This window comes from Pagrus major, chromosome 19, assembly GCF_040436345.1.
Source record: "Pagrus major chromosome 19, Pma_NU_1.0".
In the NCBI taxonomy this organism is placed as follows: Eukaryota; Metazoa; Chordata; class Actinopteri; order Spariformes; family Sparidae; genus Pagrus; species Pagrus major.
This window is the reverse complement of record NC_133233.1, coordinates 27,685,153-27,705,406: the sequence shown is the minus strand read 5'-3', so window position 1 is coordinate 27,705,406 and position 20,254 is coordinate 27,685,153. Positions and strand designations below refer to the sequence as shown.

The 20,254-nt window shown below is 44.6% G+C and overlaps 1 protein-coding gene across 1 annotated transcript in view; it reads right to left on the bottom strand.

The window, feature by feature from the left end:
- The window catches only part of LOC141014356 (sodium channel protein type 3 subunit alpha-like), a 261,166-nt gene that overhangs the window by 15,582 nt on the left and 225,330 nt on the right, over positions 1-20,254 (bottom strand). The window contains 3 exon segments of the mRNA XM_073488095.1: positions 965-1,138; positions 1,366-1,520; positions 15,066-15,189. Of these exon segments, the coding sequence (XP_073344196.1) occupies positions 965-1,138; positions 1,366-1,520; positions 15,066-15,189 (453 nt within the window).

The window sequence follows — 20,254 nt, the reverse complement described above, 5'->3', positions numbered from 1 at the left end:
CGTCCACACCGAGAAATACAACTGTAACTGTGTCGATAACTAAAACGTTGTGTTAACGGTGTCGACGACTGAACGTCAGCGTCAGCAGCAGAGGAAAATGGACGTTAATGACGTGTTGCTGCTGTTTGTCGAACAGGTAACAAAAAGAAAAAAAGCCCACAGACGGATATAGTTTTACGTATTTTCTACAAAGACGAGGAGTTCGGAGGATCCGGCGCTTTGTGAGGAGACGACACATTGAAACAGACTTCAGAGATTCGATCAAACACTAAAGATCACGTGAAAGATGCATGTGAGCGAGAGAAACTGTAACGTCATCGTGCGTTTCAATAAAGCTGCTTGAATTTGAGAAGGAAGGAGAGAGGATGATGGAGGAAGAGGAGATTTTGAAGGAGCGAGTTTGAAACGTCGTGAAAATCTTTGTCACGCTTTTATTTTTGACGTCTCACCGTCACGTTATTATCTCTGTCCAGCCCGACTACGTACACGAGATGTGAAGAACAGGGAAACAAAAGAAGAAAACGAGACAATCAATATGACCAAGAAATGTCCCCAGTTGATTACTTAGACTAAGAGACTTAGACAGAAATCTCAAAACTGACCAGAGCAACGAGAATGTTTTCACCTGAAGTGTCTTAACGCTCGAATAATTATCATTTCTTCACTCAGCTGTCTGAATTATTGTACGTTAACCTTCTCATCTTCATCATCACCATTATAATCGTCATCTTCATCACTGTTTCAAAATCCACAGGTTGAAAAAAAATCATTATTATCACCGTTATGACGTAAACATTATTATTAATAATTCTGTCTTTCATCACTGTTGAATCCTTTGATGGACGATAAAGTCTCCACATGTTACGTTATGACAGTGATCAGCTTTATCATCATTAACTCCAGTAATCCATAACAGACCAGTAGAACCAGATATCGCTAATCAATCCATCAACGTTTGACTTACGTCGACGATGAGGAAGTCGAGCCAGCACCAGTAGTTGGTGAAGTACTTCTTGAAGCCGTACGCGAGCCACTTGAGCAACATCTCCAGGATGAAGATGTAGGTGAAGATCTTGTCTGCGTACTCCAGCACCACCTTGACCACTCTCCTCTGCTCGATGTAGATGTCCTCGAAGGCCTGAAGGGGGCAGCAGAGAGCGACGTCGTTGAGCTACTAATCTGGTTTATCTGACAAAAAGTAAAGCAAGTGAACTACAGCAAAGCTAATGAAGTAAAGTACTGTCAAGAAAACATCATGAAAGTAAAGTTCAGTCCAGGAAATGTGATAAACCACAGTAAAGTGTGTGTGTGTGTGTGTGTGTGTGTGTGTGTGTGTGTGTGTGTGTGTGTGTGTGTGTGTCTGACCAGCGCTCCCGAGCTGAGGAGGATCATGAAGATGATGAAGGACTCGAACCAGCTGTGCTCTACGATCTGGTAACAGGTTTTCCTCGTTCTCCACCAGATCTGACCGAGACCGGCCGTCGTGTCGATGTCACAGCACTGAAACCTGGCAACGCACACTGTGGGCGAGAGACCAACACACACACACAGAGAGAGAGAGAGAAATGTCAGTTGAAATCCTTTGTCTGACGTCCACAGGTTCACAGCTCGGTGTCGTGTGACCGATGGAGATTTCAGGTTTCCCACAAACCACTTTTCAAATTACTGCAACTTTCAGGATTTACAAGTTGTGATGAATTAGTTCTCATCAGATGTTCGTATTCAGGTGGTTATCACCTCCAACAGGGAGGTTACAGTATGGAGGACGAGTCTCGGTCCAGAAGACACCTCGGTAACTTCTGGTGTGGGTCCAGATCATTTTTCCTAATTTCTCGGGAAAAAAACACGTTAATCTTGATGGAAATGTAGTCGCTGCTGCCTACGAGTGACGCAGATCCCCTAAGATCTTGAATATGATTAAAATATGTTTTATCTGATATTGGATTATGTTTGATTACATTAAAGGGGACTGTTGGGCCTTGGCGGAGGTATGCGCTCTGTGGCGGGCATGTTGTTCTACAGACGTATAAATGAAATATAAAGCGGATGTATAATAAGGGTTTATATATGAGCTAAAGCTGTGTGTGTTAACTCCGCTCACATCCTGCCTGTCACACGCAGGTGCTTCTAACAACAGAGTATGAAAGGAAACGAGAGAAGGAGTGAGGTGGATTCATCTGTGGTTAAACAACTCCAGCTTGTTGTGAGAGTCTCAACCAGTGCCTTGCTCGAGGGCACGCTGGTGTCACAACTACCAACAGAAACCACACACAGGGCCATGTCATGTCTGCTTTGTTGTCGTACGCAGATGACCTGAAGCATAAAGTGCTCTATTTATCTCTTTGGTTGATTTGTGTGTTTGTGTGTGTGGGTGTGTGTGTGTGTGTGTGTGTGTGTGTGTGTGTGTATGTGTCTGTGTGTGTGTGTGTGTGTTTAGAAGTGTGTTTTCTTGCATAACTGCCAACTCTTTGACAGATGTTAAGCTTCTTCTTCCCCACAACAACCCTCCCTGTGTGTGTGTGTGCGTGTGTGTGTGTGTGTGTGTGTGTGTGTGTGCGTGTGTGTGTGTGTGTGTGTGTGTGTAATGGAGTGATGATGATAGCAGATTGCAGTCTTCACATCACATTCACATTTAATTTCGGAGCCCCGCTCGCTGTGGGAAGGTGAACTAAACTGTATTTAACGTTCAGGATTTTCCTCATTCAAAAGTCCCTTTAAAATTCTTTACATTTAAGGAAAAACATCAGTAGAAAGACAAGTTATTGACTCTTTTATCACTGCAATATTTTTCAATGTCTTTCGCATCATTTCACACACAAATATTTAGCATCTGAGCTACAATTTAAATGTTTTGTGGACTACGAGACTTCACCTGACTTTCATCAGCGTGGAGGGAGGAGATGATGACTGAGTTTACATTTTGGGTGAACTGTTCCTTTAACACCACACATTTGTTAACATGTTAGCAAACAGCTGTGTGTGACACAACTAGGAGCTGCAGTCATGAAGACAGTTTAGATTCACTGTGGTTTCACTAGCAGCACCACGAACAACGCTCACCTCTGCAGTGTGTGTTGGTGTCACACGGTCAATTTTAGGGAAATCACAGGTTCAGGAGGTTCAAGTTCGGGGAAAACGGCTATTTGTTGTATTGAAGGTTTTTTTTAAAGACCATTTAAACTTTTTATTCTAATTGAAACGAGACTTTTACATGAGAAAAAAGAGAAATCAGAAGTATTTTTCCGCTGTGTCACGTCTTTAGCACGCAGCTCTTCATGTCCCCGAACAGAACATGTCGATGCACCCTGAAAGCAGCCGGATGAGCCCGAAACAGATGGGATCGCTCAGTTATTCGCTGCAGTGCATCATCGGCTGAGTGAGTGCTGATAACGAGAGGATCAGATTCCCGTCGGTCCGCGTTATCGGCCCGTCAGCTGCCTGCGGCTCTAAAAGCTTGTCGCTAACGTTTCCAAATTAAATCAGCGTGTCTGCGAGGACGACCGGACGACGAACCGCAACCTGACGTTCGCTCACAATCAAGACTGGGAGTGATTGTTTGAGTGAGTGATGCTGACGTGCCCTCCAGCAAGGCATGATGCAGCTCTGCAGCTGACGGAGGAGGACTCGGGAGGGGGCAGGAAGCAGCTGAGCTTTGATTTGTTGTTCTGGATGGTGGGAACATCTGCCTTTCACCAAACAGTCAAACCTGAGCTGCATGTTTATCTAGAAAAATCATATTTTTGATGCGACTTATTGTCGTCATTTATTATTTTCACTTCAATATATTTATATTCTGTAATTACCTTTGATTTTAACTCAATATTTACAATATTAATGAGGTCATAATTCAATCTGTTTCCACCAGTGAATAAACCAGCTGCTCTCAGAGGAGAATAAGGTCCCAGAACACTGTCTGAAGCTGGAGAGGTGGCAGGGTCCGCCACATATAAACAAAGTACAACAGTGTACACTGTGTTGTCCTTTAAGTCAGTTTGTTTATTCAGTTTGTTTGATTATGTAGTTTGCAGAGTGTGGAGAGGAGGAGCCCGGCAGAGCAGAACCAGAACCACTCGGGAGGAATAAACACCCGGAGTCTCATCAGGTTCTGATCCGGAGCCGTTCACCGACGGGAGGAGAGCTCAGAGTTACTTTGAACTTGTGGATTTATCTTCACTCCTGTTTATCAGCCTGACTGCAGCAGTGATCCGGAGGTGACCTCCACTGTCGGGTGGTTCTGTTCTGTACTGTTGACTGCTGACTGGAGCTGGAGGGGAAATGGACTTTACTTCATGAACGTAACGTTACAGAGAGGAGACAGAACCAGAACCAGAACCAGAGTCTCTGCTGAGTGCTGACTTCACTCAGAGCTTCAGCTCAACTCTCTGATGTGTTACAGTTTTCTCCTCGTTGTGTTTGGTCTCGTTCTCAGACTTCCTTCCTCTCTGACTCTCTGCTGAAGTTACAGACGACCAGATGAAACTCAGCGTCCCCTCGAGGACACTGGAGGATTTCTCTGTTTAACTTTGTTGGAAACATTTGAGATGATGTGAGAACACAACTCAACAACATGAAGAACACAGGTCCAGTCGTTTCTAGACGTTTGACTGCAGGTTTCGTGAATCGAACATCAGCCCACCGTCAGACACGATCTTCACATGTGATCTATGTAAAGAACATTTTTATACTTTGTATCATCAATACTTGGTTTGAAAACACGGCAGATACCAGTTTGAATGAACACAAAGTAACTGACACATGTTCGTGGGCAGCGACTGGTGACTTCTCTGTCGGTTTCCTGGAACAGACGGACTGAAAAAGCTGCTCTCCACTCCGCTGATTGCAGCGTCCGCCTGCTTCTGTAATTAGAGCTCTGATTACCTTGGCTTTCTGTTTCCATGGCTACTAATAGGCTTTTCCCCGATACGCCGGTTGAGTAATCCAATGAAAACAAGCGAGTGGTAATCCGACACTCAATCAGCCCACTTGGCAGAGTTATTATCAATGTGTGTGTGTGTGTGTGTGTCAGGAAACCCCCTCTGCTGGTACCGAGGGCAGCTGTAATAAACACTTTTGCTGCAATAAACTCTTATCGAGCGGCTCATTACATCACCTGTTGGTCGGGCCGACGCGTCCTTCGGTCGCGCTCGCTCTCTGCTGCGAGCGCCATTGATCCGTTATTGAACAGTACTCAGAAAGATCCTGCTGAATGATCCCCCGCCAGGTGATTGCATCTGACCCTTGTTGCCTCCGCATAAATGTGCTCATCCCAAACACACACATACATTAAAGACACACACATCTCTAACACCGTCTGAAAGAATTTAAAATATTAAAATCTTATGTCCTGAAATAAAATAATTAGTATAGAAGAAGAAGAAATGTTCGCTCAGTTCAAAGTTCAAACTGAAGGTTTCTTGAAGTTGCAACTTTACGTTTGTTTCAGTTTGATTTTCTATTTCTTTCTCGTCACAACTGTGTGTTCTGGTGGTTTACGCACAAAAAACATTGTGGTTTGGTTTAAAATACAGCTGGAAATGTCCGCAGGTGTCTTTAAATATATCCAGTGGTGTGACTCGAACTGTGCTCGGCCGTTTGGCTGACAATCAGCTAACAGGCACATCATTTAAACGTGATGTGCAAGATTTTGTACAGATGTCAACTCGGACGTATCTTTGGTTTGCAGAAACGTTTCCTGCTCACATTATATGCTCTGTATGAACCATCACTGGGGCCTCATTTATAAAGATGTTCTTGGATTTATACTTCAACCTACGAGCATTTCCAACAACAACCTTACTCAGATTCCCATTTGTAACCTCCACAGCTGTGATGAGCCATGAGAGGACGGCGGGTTAGGGAAGTTCACTTAATAAATGAGGTTCCTGGACTTTAAACAGGATATAACAAGAACGTTTGGTGAAGATCTCCACAGGTCAAAGTTAAGGTTACTTTTATTGTTTACTATGAAAAAAATATGAATGATTACAGAAAAATTGCCTTTTAAACCGTTTTGGATCAGATCCACGTCACACTGTGCAGCTGCTTCGTACAAAACACTTATAAAAAATAAATTTCTTTGTATTTTAGTGTAAAAGTTGGTCATGATTTCTGTGTTAATGCAAGCATGAGCCAACAGGTTTCAACCAATAATATCAGATTATCCGTCTGTGAATGACGGTACAGGTGACAAAGTTGCTCGAGGGCACTTCAGCAACAAACTCTCTCTGCTGTGGGAGTCAAACCTGAGACCTTTCAGTTACAGGACGTCAGAGCAGGAGACGCCATCAACGCCGCTGCAGCTCCTTCTGGAGGCATCACCGCCGGCCCACCGAGGCAGAAACACACACACACATTTATTCCCTCTCAATCGCGTGTCGTGCAGCTTCACAACATTAACCAATGAGTTGGCATTTAGACGACCAATGGGGCAGCTAATCTAACGCCCGCTGTCAGCGCAGATGTGTGTGTGTGTGTGTGTGTGTGTGTGTGTGTGTGTGTGTGTGTGTGTGTGTGTGACTCTTCAGTGGACTTCTATATTTTCATGTGAGCTGATGCACTGCTATTTTTCTGCATGCACACTGACTAATGATATACTGAATCTGTACCTGCAGGCTACATGTGTGTACTTGTGTGTATTCATGTGTGTGTGTGTGTGTGTGTGTGTGTGTGTGTGTGAGGCTGACTGGAGATAACAGTGAAATAATGAGTAATCGTGCCGCAGTGAGTGTTTCTGTCTCGACAACAGGAAGTGGAACTGGTCAAATTTCAGCCTCCGGACGTCCTCTGGCTCTGATTGCTGCGTTCTTTGTTGTCCAACTGTTATGGAACAACGTGCCAACACACATCCGTCCACTACATATTTATACATGACCGAACAAGACGAAACTGACCTCATATATAACAACTGGAACAGTAACTAAATCTCTGCACAGATCCAGATCTTCTTCTTGTCATTCGCTGGCTGCATCTTCCTTCTTCCTGCGTGACTTTGCACAACAGCAGCGCGCCGCTAACAGCGCTAAAGCCCGGAGCTAGCTGCACCTGATAAACACGCACGAACATGAGAAACATCTGCCAATTACACAACAGCAACACCGTGACACGGGTGAGGAACGTAAACTTCCTCTGTCCTCGTTTGTAGCTCTCTTTGTCCTGGAGGGAAATCCCGCTGGTTTGAAGGTTTGTTTGCACGCGTAACGTCTGCACATGATCACAACAACGGGAGATTTTCTGCAGTGATGAACGCTTGTATCGGTCGGTAAGTCCATATTAATACTTACATGCCAATCGTGCATTGAAGAGACATGTTTCAACACGGAGCTCAGGTTCTTTATTGATTTATCGGACTGAAAAGATTCACTCCTGCGGTTCTTCCATCACTCCTGCCGGCCTGGCTCTGCTCGGTTTGACTCGGCGCTGCTGGTGAAAATGCTTCAAGGCAGCTCTTCAGTCTGTAGTGCAGTGTTGTAAGAAGTCACACTCGAGTCGAAGTAAAGATATCGTGTTAAAATAATTATTTGTTAAAAGTGAAAGTTGCCCAGAGGAAAAGTGCTCGAGTGAGGCTCGATTGCACCAACAAGGATTAACTCTGAAACCTGATTAAATCATAGTTGCACCAAACGTCCAATCAGAGTGATTTCTCTCACTGACGCCAATTCTTCACGCTGAATCAGCCAAAACACCATCGTCAACATGGACCGACTGCTACAACCAGGCCCACGGACGCTGAACTGGTGTTGCTATCTTCCTCTTTACTGCACTCTGTGAACCCCCCCACCCCCATTTATTAATTCATCTTCATGTAAATCTACTGTTGCCACGAAGAACATACTGGAGCAGCTGAATTTCTGAAAATGTTCCTTTAAGCTCAGGTCCCTGTCTGGTTTGCCTGCATCAGGTGAAGCCGTAAATCTAACACTAAAACATCCGACCTTCATCCATCTGAAGAGTTTTACGCTGCAGCTCTACCACTCGTTAGCGCTGCTCGCTGCCATTTTCCCGGTTCGACCGACCTTTTTCCCTCGTGATGAATAATTAGCGGTGGGGGAGCGTCGCTGTTCAGGCCTCGACTCACACTCTGTCTTACTGACAGTCAGTGGGAGCAGCGGGGAGGCACGCTGCTGTTTGTGCTTTGTAATCACAGCATGAAGGAGCACACACACACACACACACACACACACACACACACACACACACACAATCCTTCATAACCAAAGCAGCGGCTTCGTGTGGAAAATAAACTGCAAACGCAGAAAAACACAAACTTAAGTGAAATGAGCACAGGTGTAAATATCATCAATCGTATAATTTCTGCAGTAAAATGTAACATGTTAAAGCTAAAAGGTGCCAAAACAAAGTGCTGTGTGTCAGAAATTAATCAATAACAACTTCAAATGATTATTATTGAGATGTTATACAGCAGCAGCACCCCGCGGACCACAGGGTCCTGCAGAGAGGACATTTACACCAGGACTGAAGCCGGAGACTCACTCAGGATTCAGGCCGTCTGAACAGAGGCCTCTTTGAACAGCAACTCCAACCAACCTCAATAAAAACGAAGGCAATGGGAGATGATGGAGAAACGCCCCCAGAAAACCAGAGAACACACTCCAGAGAGGAGGGGAAACGCTGAATTTCTTCCCACATGACTGGTTTACATCGCCAACAGCAGTGCGAACACAAACAACGTGGAACAACGTGTGGATATTTCTTCATCAGAAGTCAGACCATGTCGATATGTTGGGTTTTAGTGTGTTTCTCCATCATCTCCCATTGACTTCAACACAGCCGACACCACAGTCTGGTCCCAAAGCAAGATTCAGTGACGCAACGACACTTCACACCGTCACACAGAGGGATAAAGATCTTCCCTCAGCCCATCACAACGACGAGGATCAGCTGCACCTCTGATGTCTGAAGGTGATGACAGTGAAACAAAGCAACGGTCTTCTTCAGATGGACTTTAAAAGTTTGCTTACATAGTGTTGCTTTAACTCTGCGTCTCTCTCCAGTACGTCTCTGCTCTGTTGAGTCTCCTCGACAAGCAATTAGTTTTATAAAGTTGGCCAAAAAACACACCTTGCATTTTGGATTTTTCACCGCCGATTCTGTTTTCACAACAGCAGGTGAGCCTCGTGTGGAGGAAGCTCGTCGTTAATCACGTCGCCCATCAGAAGTAAAGCTGAAGTACTTTCTGCATGAACGCCACATCTGCTGTGCATTTCCACCACTTATGAAGAACCCAGATAAAAATATACAAGTAAAAAAAATGCAACAAAGACGGAAGTCAGGTGAAGAAGAATAAAGAGGAGGACGAGGCGGAGCAAGCTCAGCACTTTCACTCTGGAGACCATGAATTTGATTCATGAAACCTGCAGTCAAACGTCTAGAAATGACTGGACCTTTGTTCTTCATGTTGTTGAGTTGTGTTCTCACATCGTCGCAAATGTTTCCAACAAAGTTAAAGCAGAGAAATCCTCCAGTGTCCTCGAGGGGACGCTGAGTTTCATCTGGTCGTCTGTAACTTCAGGAGAGAGTCAGAGAGAGGAAGTCTGAGAACGAGACCAAACACAACCAGAAGAAAACTTTAACACATCAGAGAGTTGAGCTGAAGCTCTGAGTGAAGTCAGCACTCAGCAGAGACTCTGGTTCTGGTTCTGGTTCTCTGTCTCCTCTCTGTAACATTACGTTCATGAAGTAAAGTCCATTTCCCCTCCAGCTCCAGTCAGCAGTCAACAGTACAGAACAGAACCACCCGACAGTGGAGGTCACCTCCGGATCACTGCTGCAGTCAGGCTGATAAACAGGAGTGAAGATAAATCCACAAGTTCAAAAGTAACTCTGAGCTCTCCTCCCGTCAGTGAACTCTGGGTGTTTACTCCTCCAGGAGGTCTGGATCTGATCCAGAATCTCTGGATCCAGCTCCGCTCAGCTCACTTCTTTTGTCTTGTTTTAATAGAGAGGCCTCTGGCAGCAGACGTTACGTAGTATTTGTTTAACTTACGTCACCTAGATGATGTAACTTCAGTTGCTTATTTAATCATTTTAAACCAACGCAAGATGTTTTCCTAAACCTCCCCAAACTGACTGTGCGACGAAGGTCCGGTTCGTCCGTCTCTGCTACGCTGCAGTGGTCATTGTGTGATAAGTGTCGCGCTGGAAGTCACAGGCCATCAACTATTCAGTCGTTTAGGTACGAGGACGTGTTGTCCAGATGGCCGTTTTGTCTCTGCACACAAACACAAACACACACTCCAACACAATCAGCTCCCTCCTGATATCCTCACACACACACACACACACACACACACACACACACACACACACACACACACACACACACACACACACAGCTGGTGTCTGCCTGCTGTGGTTAGTGAAGTTTCTGGCCTACTTCTGCAGCAGCTGGCCGAGTCGCACGAGCCACTGCACCCACACACACACACACACACAGTAACACAGCGCTGTGTCAGCATACTGGTGGTACTGGTCCAGTGTGAGGGGACTGAGAGCTGAGTCAGGAGGGAAGCCAAGCGGCAGCAGCAGGCAGGAGGTCCAGTTCTGTTTCTGTCCCCAAAATCTGTTCACACCAGGAGGGTCAAGAGGTCAAAGTCCGCCATCGTCTCCCTTCCTTCCGTCTCATTTCCTGTCCTCTCTCCTCACGTCTTCTTTCCTGATGTTCTTTGTTCATTTCGTGTCTTCTCAGTTCGCTCAGCGCTCTTTTCTTCTTTCTATCGTCTGTTCTTTTCTTCTTTTCTCAAATGTAGGGTGACAGGAGAGGAAGCAGAGATGCCAGCGAGGTCAACGGTCCAGTTTGTTCTGCATCTTTTTCCTCTCTCCTTCTGTTTCCTCTCCGTTTCGTATTTTGTTTATCCTCTCTTCTTCCTCACCTCTTTTCATCTAAATCCTTCCTCCTTTCCTTGCATTTCCTTCCTTTTTCCTTTTTCTTCCACTTAAAACTACTTTGCTCTCTTCTCTTCCTCCACCTTCTTCGTCTCTCTTCTTCCATGTCTTCTTTTCTACTTCCTTGTGTTCTTTCTTTGTTTTTTCCCTTCCAGGCCTTTTGTTTCCTCCTCTGTCATTTCCTTTGCGTCGCTCCTCTTCACCAGCTCGTCATGTATCTCACCAACTAACACAGACGTGCCGATGTCAGAACTGTGGTGCAGAAGACGACTTTTGTTCATGTTTCATCCCTCTCCCGTCGGTGCTCCGGCAGCTGATCCGAGTCCAGCTGGTGACAAACGTCTGCCTGCTGTGAAGGACTCTGCTGAATCAGGAAGAACCAGGCGGCGTGTTGGGACAGTTGCGATGGACGCATCAATCTTCTAAATGAATCAAAGCTAATACAACATCTGCCGTTTGGCAGCCGCTTCCATCCAAAGCACCTCTTGCAGGAAACAGGCCTGCAGAAGTGAACCTGTAACTCGTCACAACTGACACGGCCGAGTTATAACCAGGGACGGACTCATTAATATCAATACCAATGGATGCACGTGTGTCTTTAATTGTGGCATCATGTCTATTGTTTTTATAATGTAGCACAGCGTCTTGATTAGTAAATATAATCAACAATAATTTGCATTTCATTTCTTCCTCTTCTGTTTATCGTGTCTTCATGTTTTATTTGTTCTCTTGAGTTTAATTGGCTGATTGTGCTGAGCTGTGTGAAAGCGCTAAGTGCTTTAAATGAGAAGTGAATTTTTAACCAATCTCTATAAACATATCCTCCTCACGCCTTCATGTGAGTGCAGAATCTAGAGGTGAGGGACCAGATTTTGGTATCAGAAGCGTTCTGGTTTCCATTTGTAGTCTGTGTTGTGTTGGCCAATCACATTTGAGCGAGCTTTGGCTGCAGGTAAGCAGTCTGTGCGGAGAGCAAGGAGCTGAAACGCACGGGCTATTATCTGATGATGATTTAGCTTTTTATCAGCATTTTTAAAATTAATCTGCAGTCGTAGACGTCGTCCATCAACTTCATTCTCGCGTACCGAGTTCCTAATTGGGCTGCGAACAATGACTGAAGAGGAAGTCTTGGCCCAGATATCTGTAATCCGGATATCCGCTGGCCCGAAACATTGGCTGTTGCCTCCTGAAGGGAAAAGGGGAGTGAGTGTCTGTAGGCAACTAACTCCTTTCACTTTGCCAGGAGACGAGTTTACCTTCCTGTTTGTCTTCTGGTGTGTCACGTTCACATCTGTCATCATGAATGCATTGGTGAGCAGCAGAAAGCAGCAGATCATAAACCTCATCAGGACACATCCAGAAAAAACATCTTAATCAATAAAATTATGAATTGGACGCACTGGTTTTTCAGACCTGACGATGGAAGACAATAACAAAATGCAAGTCCGGACTTTTTATCTTCAGCCTGTCTTTCAAACTCAGCCCAGATTGAACGATGTTCAAGCTGCTTTAACAGAGATGGAAGGAAAGGCAGCATGTCTCAGCATCGCACCTGACAAGGGCTGAAAATTAGCCTGAAATAAAAAATCCAATATTGATCATTAACTGCTGTTAAGGTCTAATTGAAGCATGAAGCATTAACGTTAGATGCAGGGGAAATAAAATCCAGGTGGGTACAAACTCTGTGTGTAACAGTTTGTGTCCCAAAGCAGGATGTTCGCTCAAACGGTGAATATCTGCAGCTACAAATATCATATATTGGACCTTGGGGTCTGTAGTCACTGCAGGTGTTGGGAAATGCTTTTTGTTGTTTTTGTTCTACGCCGAGGGTTTTCCAGCTGCCTGCCCTAATTCTGTCTGAGCTCACCTCAACTTACCTCTGAAAGTCAAACGGGCAACGTCGAGTTTGAACAATCTGAATTCTTCTTTGTCACTGAGCTCTGATCAGGAGCGAGACATTTTAGGCAAAACTGAATCCATAACATACAAACATGCGTACCTTCACTCTTTAATATTATTCCTGTATGTCTGTGTGTCGTGGCCGCTCTCTTTATGTGAGACAAATCTCTGTGCTCCAGGAGGAAACTGGCTGAGTCAGGAAGGAAACAAGGTGTTTGCTTTTCACCTGGGCTAGCCACTATCATAAATCTAATGATGAAAGTATTGGGGCATGCGGACGGTGGAATGGGCTCATGGTTAATGAAACCAACATGTGACTTACATTTTCAAACCATGAAGCACCGACCTGCTCACTTACTGTGAGGCTGAGGACGACTTGGAAAATATAATTATTGCAAAAACAATCATGTATTTTGACTAATAAGGCAAAAATAGACAATCATGTTGTAGGAATGGCAGACCTGTTGATTGTTTATGTTTGTCATCACCCTGTTTTACATTCCACAGGACGCAACATAATAAAGACAATGTGACCTCGATGCTGCTGTTCATGTGAGATTTACTGATGGAGAACTGAAGCTATTATATCCACCTGAGTCCTCTTCAAGTCCACCAGACTCCATTGATAAAAGCAGTCATTTTAGCTCACAGAACGTATACCGCTGCCTCCATTGGTTAGTTTGTGTGAAACGTTGGAGTTTTAACATTTACTTCATCAATACAATATTACAAACCACACTGGAGCCCTGGGACAATCAGCTGAGATGAACCCGATGAATGTGATTTGTCACATCCTGGTGTGTGAAGGCCTGAAATCTTTGATAGATTGTGTTGTGTCAAACTTTAAATCTAGCTTAAATTTGTGTAAGATTCAATTTAAACCTTTCAGTAAACCTCGGTTTAGTTTTAACCTAAATTAAATGCATTATTTAAATTTACCAAAACACTGAACGACAAACAAAACTGTGATCCAGTGTTATTTTTAACTGAGACTTGAGGAGAAGTTATTGTCTTTCTTAATGAACTGAGCAAAATAATCAAGTTTAAAAACCACAGGTTACACTACAGGTGACACCACAGGTGACACTACAGGTGACACTACAGGTGACACTACAGGTGACAGTGGGCTGTGTTGATGTTGAATATGAAGCTTCTCTTCTCTTTTACTTCTTAGTTGATCTGATCAAACTCTGAACAACTCTTTAAGTAGGGCTAACATTATCGGGTAATAAGTGCATGTACAGCTGCGTGTCATCTGCATAGCGACATATATAAATGTTCTCTTGCATTTACTTGGCCACCAATAAGACGTCAAAGGTTATCTCAGCTCTCTGGGGGTTTAATTTACTCTGGTGTTCCCCCATCTTTTCCCTCCCTCCTCGTTCTCTGTGTCGTGGTCATGCTAGCGGTGCTGGACTGGCTCTAAGACAAATCTCTGTGCTCCAGCGGGAAACTGGCTGAGTCAGGAAGGAAACAAGGTGTTTGCGTTTCACCTGGGTTAGTGGCTACAGGATCATTAATCTCATTATGAGAGTATTGGGGCAAGCCGGTGGTGGGATGGGCTCATGGTTAGTGGAAGGTGTGTGCAACTGAGTGGTTACAGTCTCAAAACATTCACAGATAAAAGACATCGTTCTGTTAACTCGCTGCAATTTTATATGTTAGACAACTTTTATGATCTCAGGAGACTTTTAGGTTGCTTTTTTCACCCAAATAAACAGCAAATCTGTTCATGAAACAAAGTCACATCAAGATTACCTATACTTTTTGGGGGGTTTGAAGAACACTGACTTTATCGTGTCCACTACCTTTTGTTGCTCACCATATTATTTTATATTTTGGTGTTTGGATGAAGATGTAAATTCATGTAAATTCTATGCATTTTAAGAGTAAAGCAACAAGTCCTTATAGTCAGGGTGATGTTCAACGTTCTCCTTGATGAACGACCTGAACCTTTCAGCAAATTTGTGGTTAATTAATTGGCCAATTGTTTCAGCTGCACATTTCTTTCACAGAAAATACTGTCACAGTGAAATTGAAGATGAAATGTTGTGTTTCACTGTGTGGAAGTGTAAATTGTGTCTGACCTGGTGGTCTCTTCATTGTGAACTGCGACTGCTCTCTGCGACTCAGTTACTCCAAACGATCGTCCATATTGGTCAAGAGTCTTCAGAACTGTTCTGCTGCTCTGTGCATGTGTGTGTGTGTGTGTGTGTGTGTGTGTGTGTGTGTGTGTGTGTGTGTGTGTGTGTGTGTGTGCTGACCCTCTGGGAAGCAGTTGTCCGGGTCCATGGCCTCTTCAGCCATCTCTGAGTACTCATCCTCTTCCTCTCCAGGCTTCCTCAGGTCCACCGTGCTGCCCTCCGATAGGCTGATATCGTCTTTCTGCTGAGGAAAACAGACGGAAACAACCGATCAGAACCACTAATGACTGACTCACGTTGTCCTATTAATCTGAGGAAAGCCACCAAGGAAATATCTAATCTACATCCACCCTGAACAGACTGTAATTGTATTTATGTTGCGAAGAACAAGTGAAAACACATTAATCTCAACATGCTGCCCTCCGATTGGTTAATAAAAGAATTGTTTATACGTCTCACAATACTTCCTGACTCACACGCTCTCTGTTAAGGGCTTTATAACATCATGCTGCCGACGAAGAGAGGACCAGATCGGATCCGTCTCTTCTGACTGAGGTGGTGACATGAGGCATCAGTTTATTGGTGGTTCGGGCATGAGGAGTATTTAACAGTACCTGTATAAGCTGTAGTATGAGTATCAGTACACGTGTTGTCGTAGGTATTATCTGAATAAAGTGTTGTCTGTGCTTGTGTGATCATCAGCATCATTTTGCTGCATTCAGAGCTGAATGAGTCAGATTTCATGTTACATAACCGACAGGAGTCCTGGCTGAGAAAACAGAGAGGCATCACCTCCCAAACCTTCCCTCCCACCGCCAAGAAAACTGCCGTCTGTTCACTTTGACTCTGAGATCTGGACAAAACTAGACGTCAGGAAATCCCCCCTCATCCCCCCATCCCGGGCGACTTCAAAGGTCCCTGTTTGCTAAGCATCATGGGAGTTTAACTTTACAAAGGGACGAGGGAGATGGAGGGATAGGAGACAGGTTTTCTGCTGAGGGCTGAGGAGGGAAAATTGGCAAGTTTTGTTGAATGTCTGGACAAAGACACAGCAGGGGTGTGTGTGTGCGTGCGTGTGTGTGTGTGTACTATGTTTGTGTATATATATGTGTATGTGTGTGTGTGGACAGGTGAACCAACTACCTGAGTCAACAGCTAACTCATGAATACATTCAGAGTCTGGGAACAGAGAGCGGCCGCTGTGACGAATGCCAGCCTTGGACACACACAGACACACACACACACACACACACACAAAGGTGAAGCCAAACGGACCTGAATACACACCTAATCTCTGACACACACTTACACGTGAAAAGGGATGCACACAAAAAGTGGATAACGTTACACACACACACGCAGCAGCCTCGGGCTGAAGCCTCCTGACAGTTGACGTCCATAATGAGGGTTTAAATGTATTTCTATTCATAAGCTGTTTCTATTGTGCAGCCGGAGAGGAGCTGCAGGCGGAAACACATTCAGGGCCTGTTAAGTAATAAATCACATGTAATCAGATTACTTTAATTAAAGTAAAAGAATCAGACTTAAAGATCCGCTCCACACAGGTGTTAAAGGAGCAATCTGACGTTTTCTCTCCGCTGGTCTGAAAGAAGTAACAGCCCCGATCCATTCAGATGGTGGTTGAGCTCGCAGCTGCCACAGCGACGGCAGATATTTCATCCATTCATCGTTAAAGTGAAGCGCTGCATGTAGTTCGTCTTCAGACTAACGAGGACGCACACAACACACTTTGTCTCTGCATGTTTTTGTGCCAACAAGTGCAGAAAGAAGTCGTATTTTATCTTCAGGATGGAAGAAAACGAGAGGAGAAGATGATTTGAAGAGATTGATCGATGCAGATATGCAGAGCTGCTAAAAATGTTGTGAGATGAGCTCATGATCTCAAAGAAATCACCAAAAAACAGACTGACGACATCCAGAGGTCGGCTTCTCCACAAGATTATTGTTCTTTATGTATACCCTTTTTTAAAAAACAAAAAACAATCTTAAAGTGACCTGTTGTGTTTTTTTTGTTTTTCCCTCTCCTTTAGTGCGACATATCGGTTTGTGCAGGGTGGAAGTAACTAATTACAACTACTCAGATTACCATAATTAATTTAAAAAAAGTGTTCACTTGATCTAAACTGTTTTCTCTCCTGTGTTTATGATTTGTGATCTGCCGGGGAAAAAGTTTTACCAGGATAATCTTTCAGATCCTTAATCTTCTTGCAATTTAGGATAATGACTGAATTTTAATTTCTGGGTGAACTGTTCCTTTAAGGACAAATGTGTCATGGCAGCTTGATTTATCTCGTTCTTGACATTTCTTTATCTTAAAACGAGCTCATTTCTCCACAGAAGCACAAGGTTCTGCTTGTTTGTGGATCCGGACTCGACTGGACTGTAACTTTAACTCTACAGTGTTGCAGGACAGAAACAGGAGGCCGTTTTGATGTCGACTAATTCAGAGAAATCAAAGCGGAGCCGCGGCGTCCGTCTCCGTCCACCTGCAGACAACACCTGTTCATCTGTTAGCCGGGTCCTGACCTCTGCAGGAGTCAGAGGTTGGCAGAAAGAGACTGCGGAGGCGTGAGGAGCGCCGGGGGTCGCAGTCGGCTTTACAAGCTGCCATTCCAGGGCAGCAAACACACAAACACACACACACACACACACACACACACACACACACACACACACACACACACACACAGCAGCTGCAGACGGAGTCAGCTGGTGTACACGCAGCAGAACAGAGTCACAAACACACCAGCTCGTGTGTTTATCACCGCAGTCACGGCTGCTTTTAAACCTTTAAGGGTTTGGGGCAGAAGTGAATCCTGGGTAATTATATCGTCTGACTTATGGCCTCATGTCACCAGAGGGACTCGTCCTGACCTCACGAGAACCTGTTCCTGACCTGGTGATTAACTGGTTTGGGTCCAGCCTGATTCCTGTTCTGTCGGAGGTCATTTCATGCATGTGTCTTCAACAATAGACGGATATTCAGAAGCCATTTTTATGTCCCAGAGCCTCGTCCTCCATTCCAGTTGACTATTGTCTTTTTCATCATGGGAGATGGCATCAGAAATTCTAAATGGCGGAGGGAGGAGTAGATGCACCGGGCGCCTCTGGACTAACTATTAAACCCTCTCAGGAAATCAGACGGATACATAAAATATTTGTTTTACAAGACAAGAACCAGAGAAAGTGTTAGAAATACTTTTATCCATGTCATTAGCATGTTTTACTTCGTTTTTTAAACACCCTTAAGGTATTCTGCCCTATTCTGCATGTGTTATCAATGCAGAAATATTAAATATTCTATCTTTAAATTTAAATTTCTTTCAAAATAAAGGTCCAAAAGGCAGAATCCAGCCTTTGGTACATAATGTGTGGACAGATTTGTTTTCAGATTTGTTCAATGCAACAGTTCGTGTCAAAAACATCTAATAATTGTGTTTAAATGATCAGAATGGAAGTCGTTGGAAGACATTTTCAGATTGTGTCATCAGCCCGTCTGTCTGCGGCTCCTTCAGCTCAGCCACAGTGTGAATACATGAATGACCGACACTGTAAACACTCGGTGTGACCTTTGACCTCGGCTGTTGACCGTGCCCACCTCCACCAGCTGATTCCTGCTTTATGAGACAGTAAAACCACATTCGGTGATTTATGACGCCATTAAAGCGCAGGACGGCTATTTAATCATTACATAACCAAACACGGGGTCTATTAAAACAGAGTGCCGGAGCAGCTTAACAGCTTCTATTTACAGTGAGCTGTTTGTGTACCGAAAATAAATTACGTACAACAGACCTGCAGCGAGAGCAGAGATGGGCCCAGAGATATGGAGAGGGGGAGAGAGAGAGAGGGAGGGAGGACGGCGAGAAATTACAGCTGGGGGAGAAAACGGGAGGGAGGATGAATGAATGCGGCACCGAGCAGCAGAGGCTGGTGCTGTTAGCATAACTGTTAGCCTCGCCGCTGCCGGCCTCCAGCTCCAGTTTGGAGCGATGCTGTTGTTTTATGAAGCTCTTAACAGACTGAAGCTTGTAGAACATAAAACCACGAGTTCTCTTAGATCCTCAGCTCGAGTCAGAACCAACACAGTTTCCACACACATGTGCTAGCTGGGCTTCTCCCTGCCGGCCCAGCGTGGCAGGGATTTGCATTTACCTGACAGCAGGGCTACCTGGTGGAAATACGCTTCCTCAGAGCCATCGCCGCTAAAGCTACGCTAATTTGGTGTTGCATTTGTTATAAATTCTTCACAATAAAAGCCCCCTGATATGTCATCAATTAAAAGTACACATAAAGTTACCCTCTGTGGAGTAAAACGTTAGCCTGAACATCAATACACTGTACTTAAACCTGTGCTTGACGCAATACTGTTAAAGGGGCACTGCGTAGTTTTAATAGAAAGACATTTAAATAAATAAGCTGTTCTCAGAGGAAGATAAGGTCCCAGAACACTGTTTCAAGCTGGAAAGGTGGCAGGGTCCGCCACAGATAAACAGAGTAAAACAGTGTAAACTGTGTTGTCCTTCAAGGTCGGTTTGTTTGTTCAGTTTGTTGAGGATCCTTCTCTTCTCATTAAAACTACAGAGTGCTCCTTTAAAATCAGCCAGCAGAACAAAAAGACTTAACGAGCAGGAGGTTTGATTGACGCTGACATGATTACATCATCCGTCATCGCCGACTGGATCTAAAACAACTGAAAACACGTTGGTGGGACAGCGGCGTCCACGCAGAGACACAGGGAGCTATAAATAGTCCTGGGCTCAGTCTTAATGTGTTGTGTTGGACGACCATCGAGTCCTCTGGAAAGCAAAACAAACAGATATCACTGACATGAAACCTGAGACAGGACGGCTCGCTGCCATACAACTGCTACCTCGCTCTGCCACTGTCTCTCTCTCCCTGTCCACCTACGTCTTTTCTTATTTTTCCTCCAAAGACTCAGAGACAGACGAGAAGAAGAGACTGAAGAGACAGACGAGACAGAAGAGACTGAAGAGACAGAAGAGACAGACGAGACAGAAGAGACTGAAGAGACAGAAGAGACAGACGAGACAGACGAGACAGACGAGACAGCAGAGACCTTCCTTCCTTCCTTCCTTCCTTCCTTCCTTCCTTCCTTCTTTTTGCCCACCTTCTCTGCAGTTTTTATTTTATCAGAGACTCTGAAGGAGTTTTTTGTCCAACAACTGTCCGACTGGGAGACACTTTCTGTCCCCTGCTGTTACAGACGGCACAAGCTGCGACGCTTCAGTGAAGACAAACGACTGAATATCTGGAGACTTTATCGG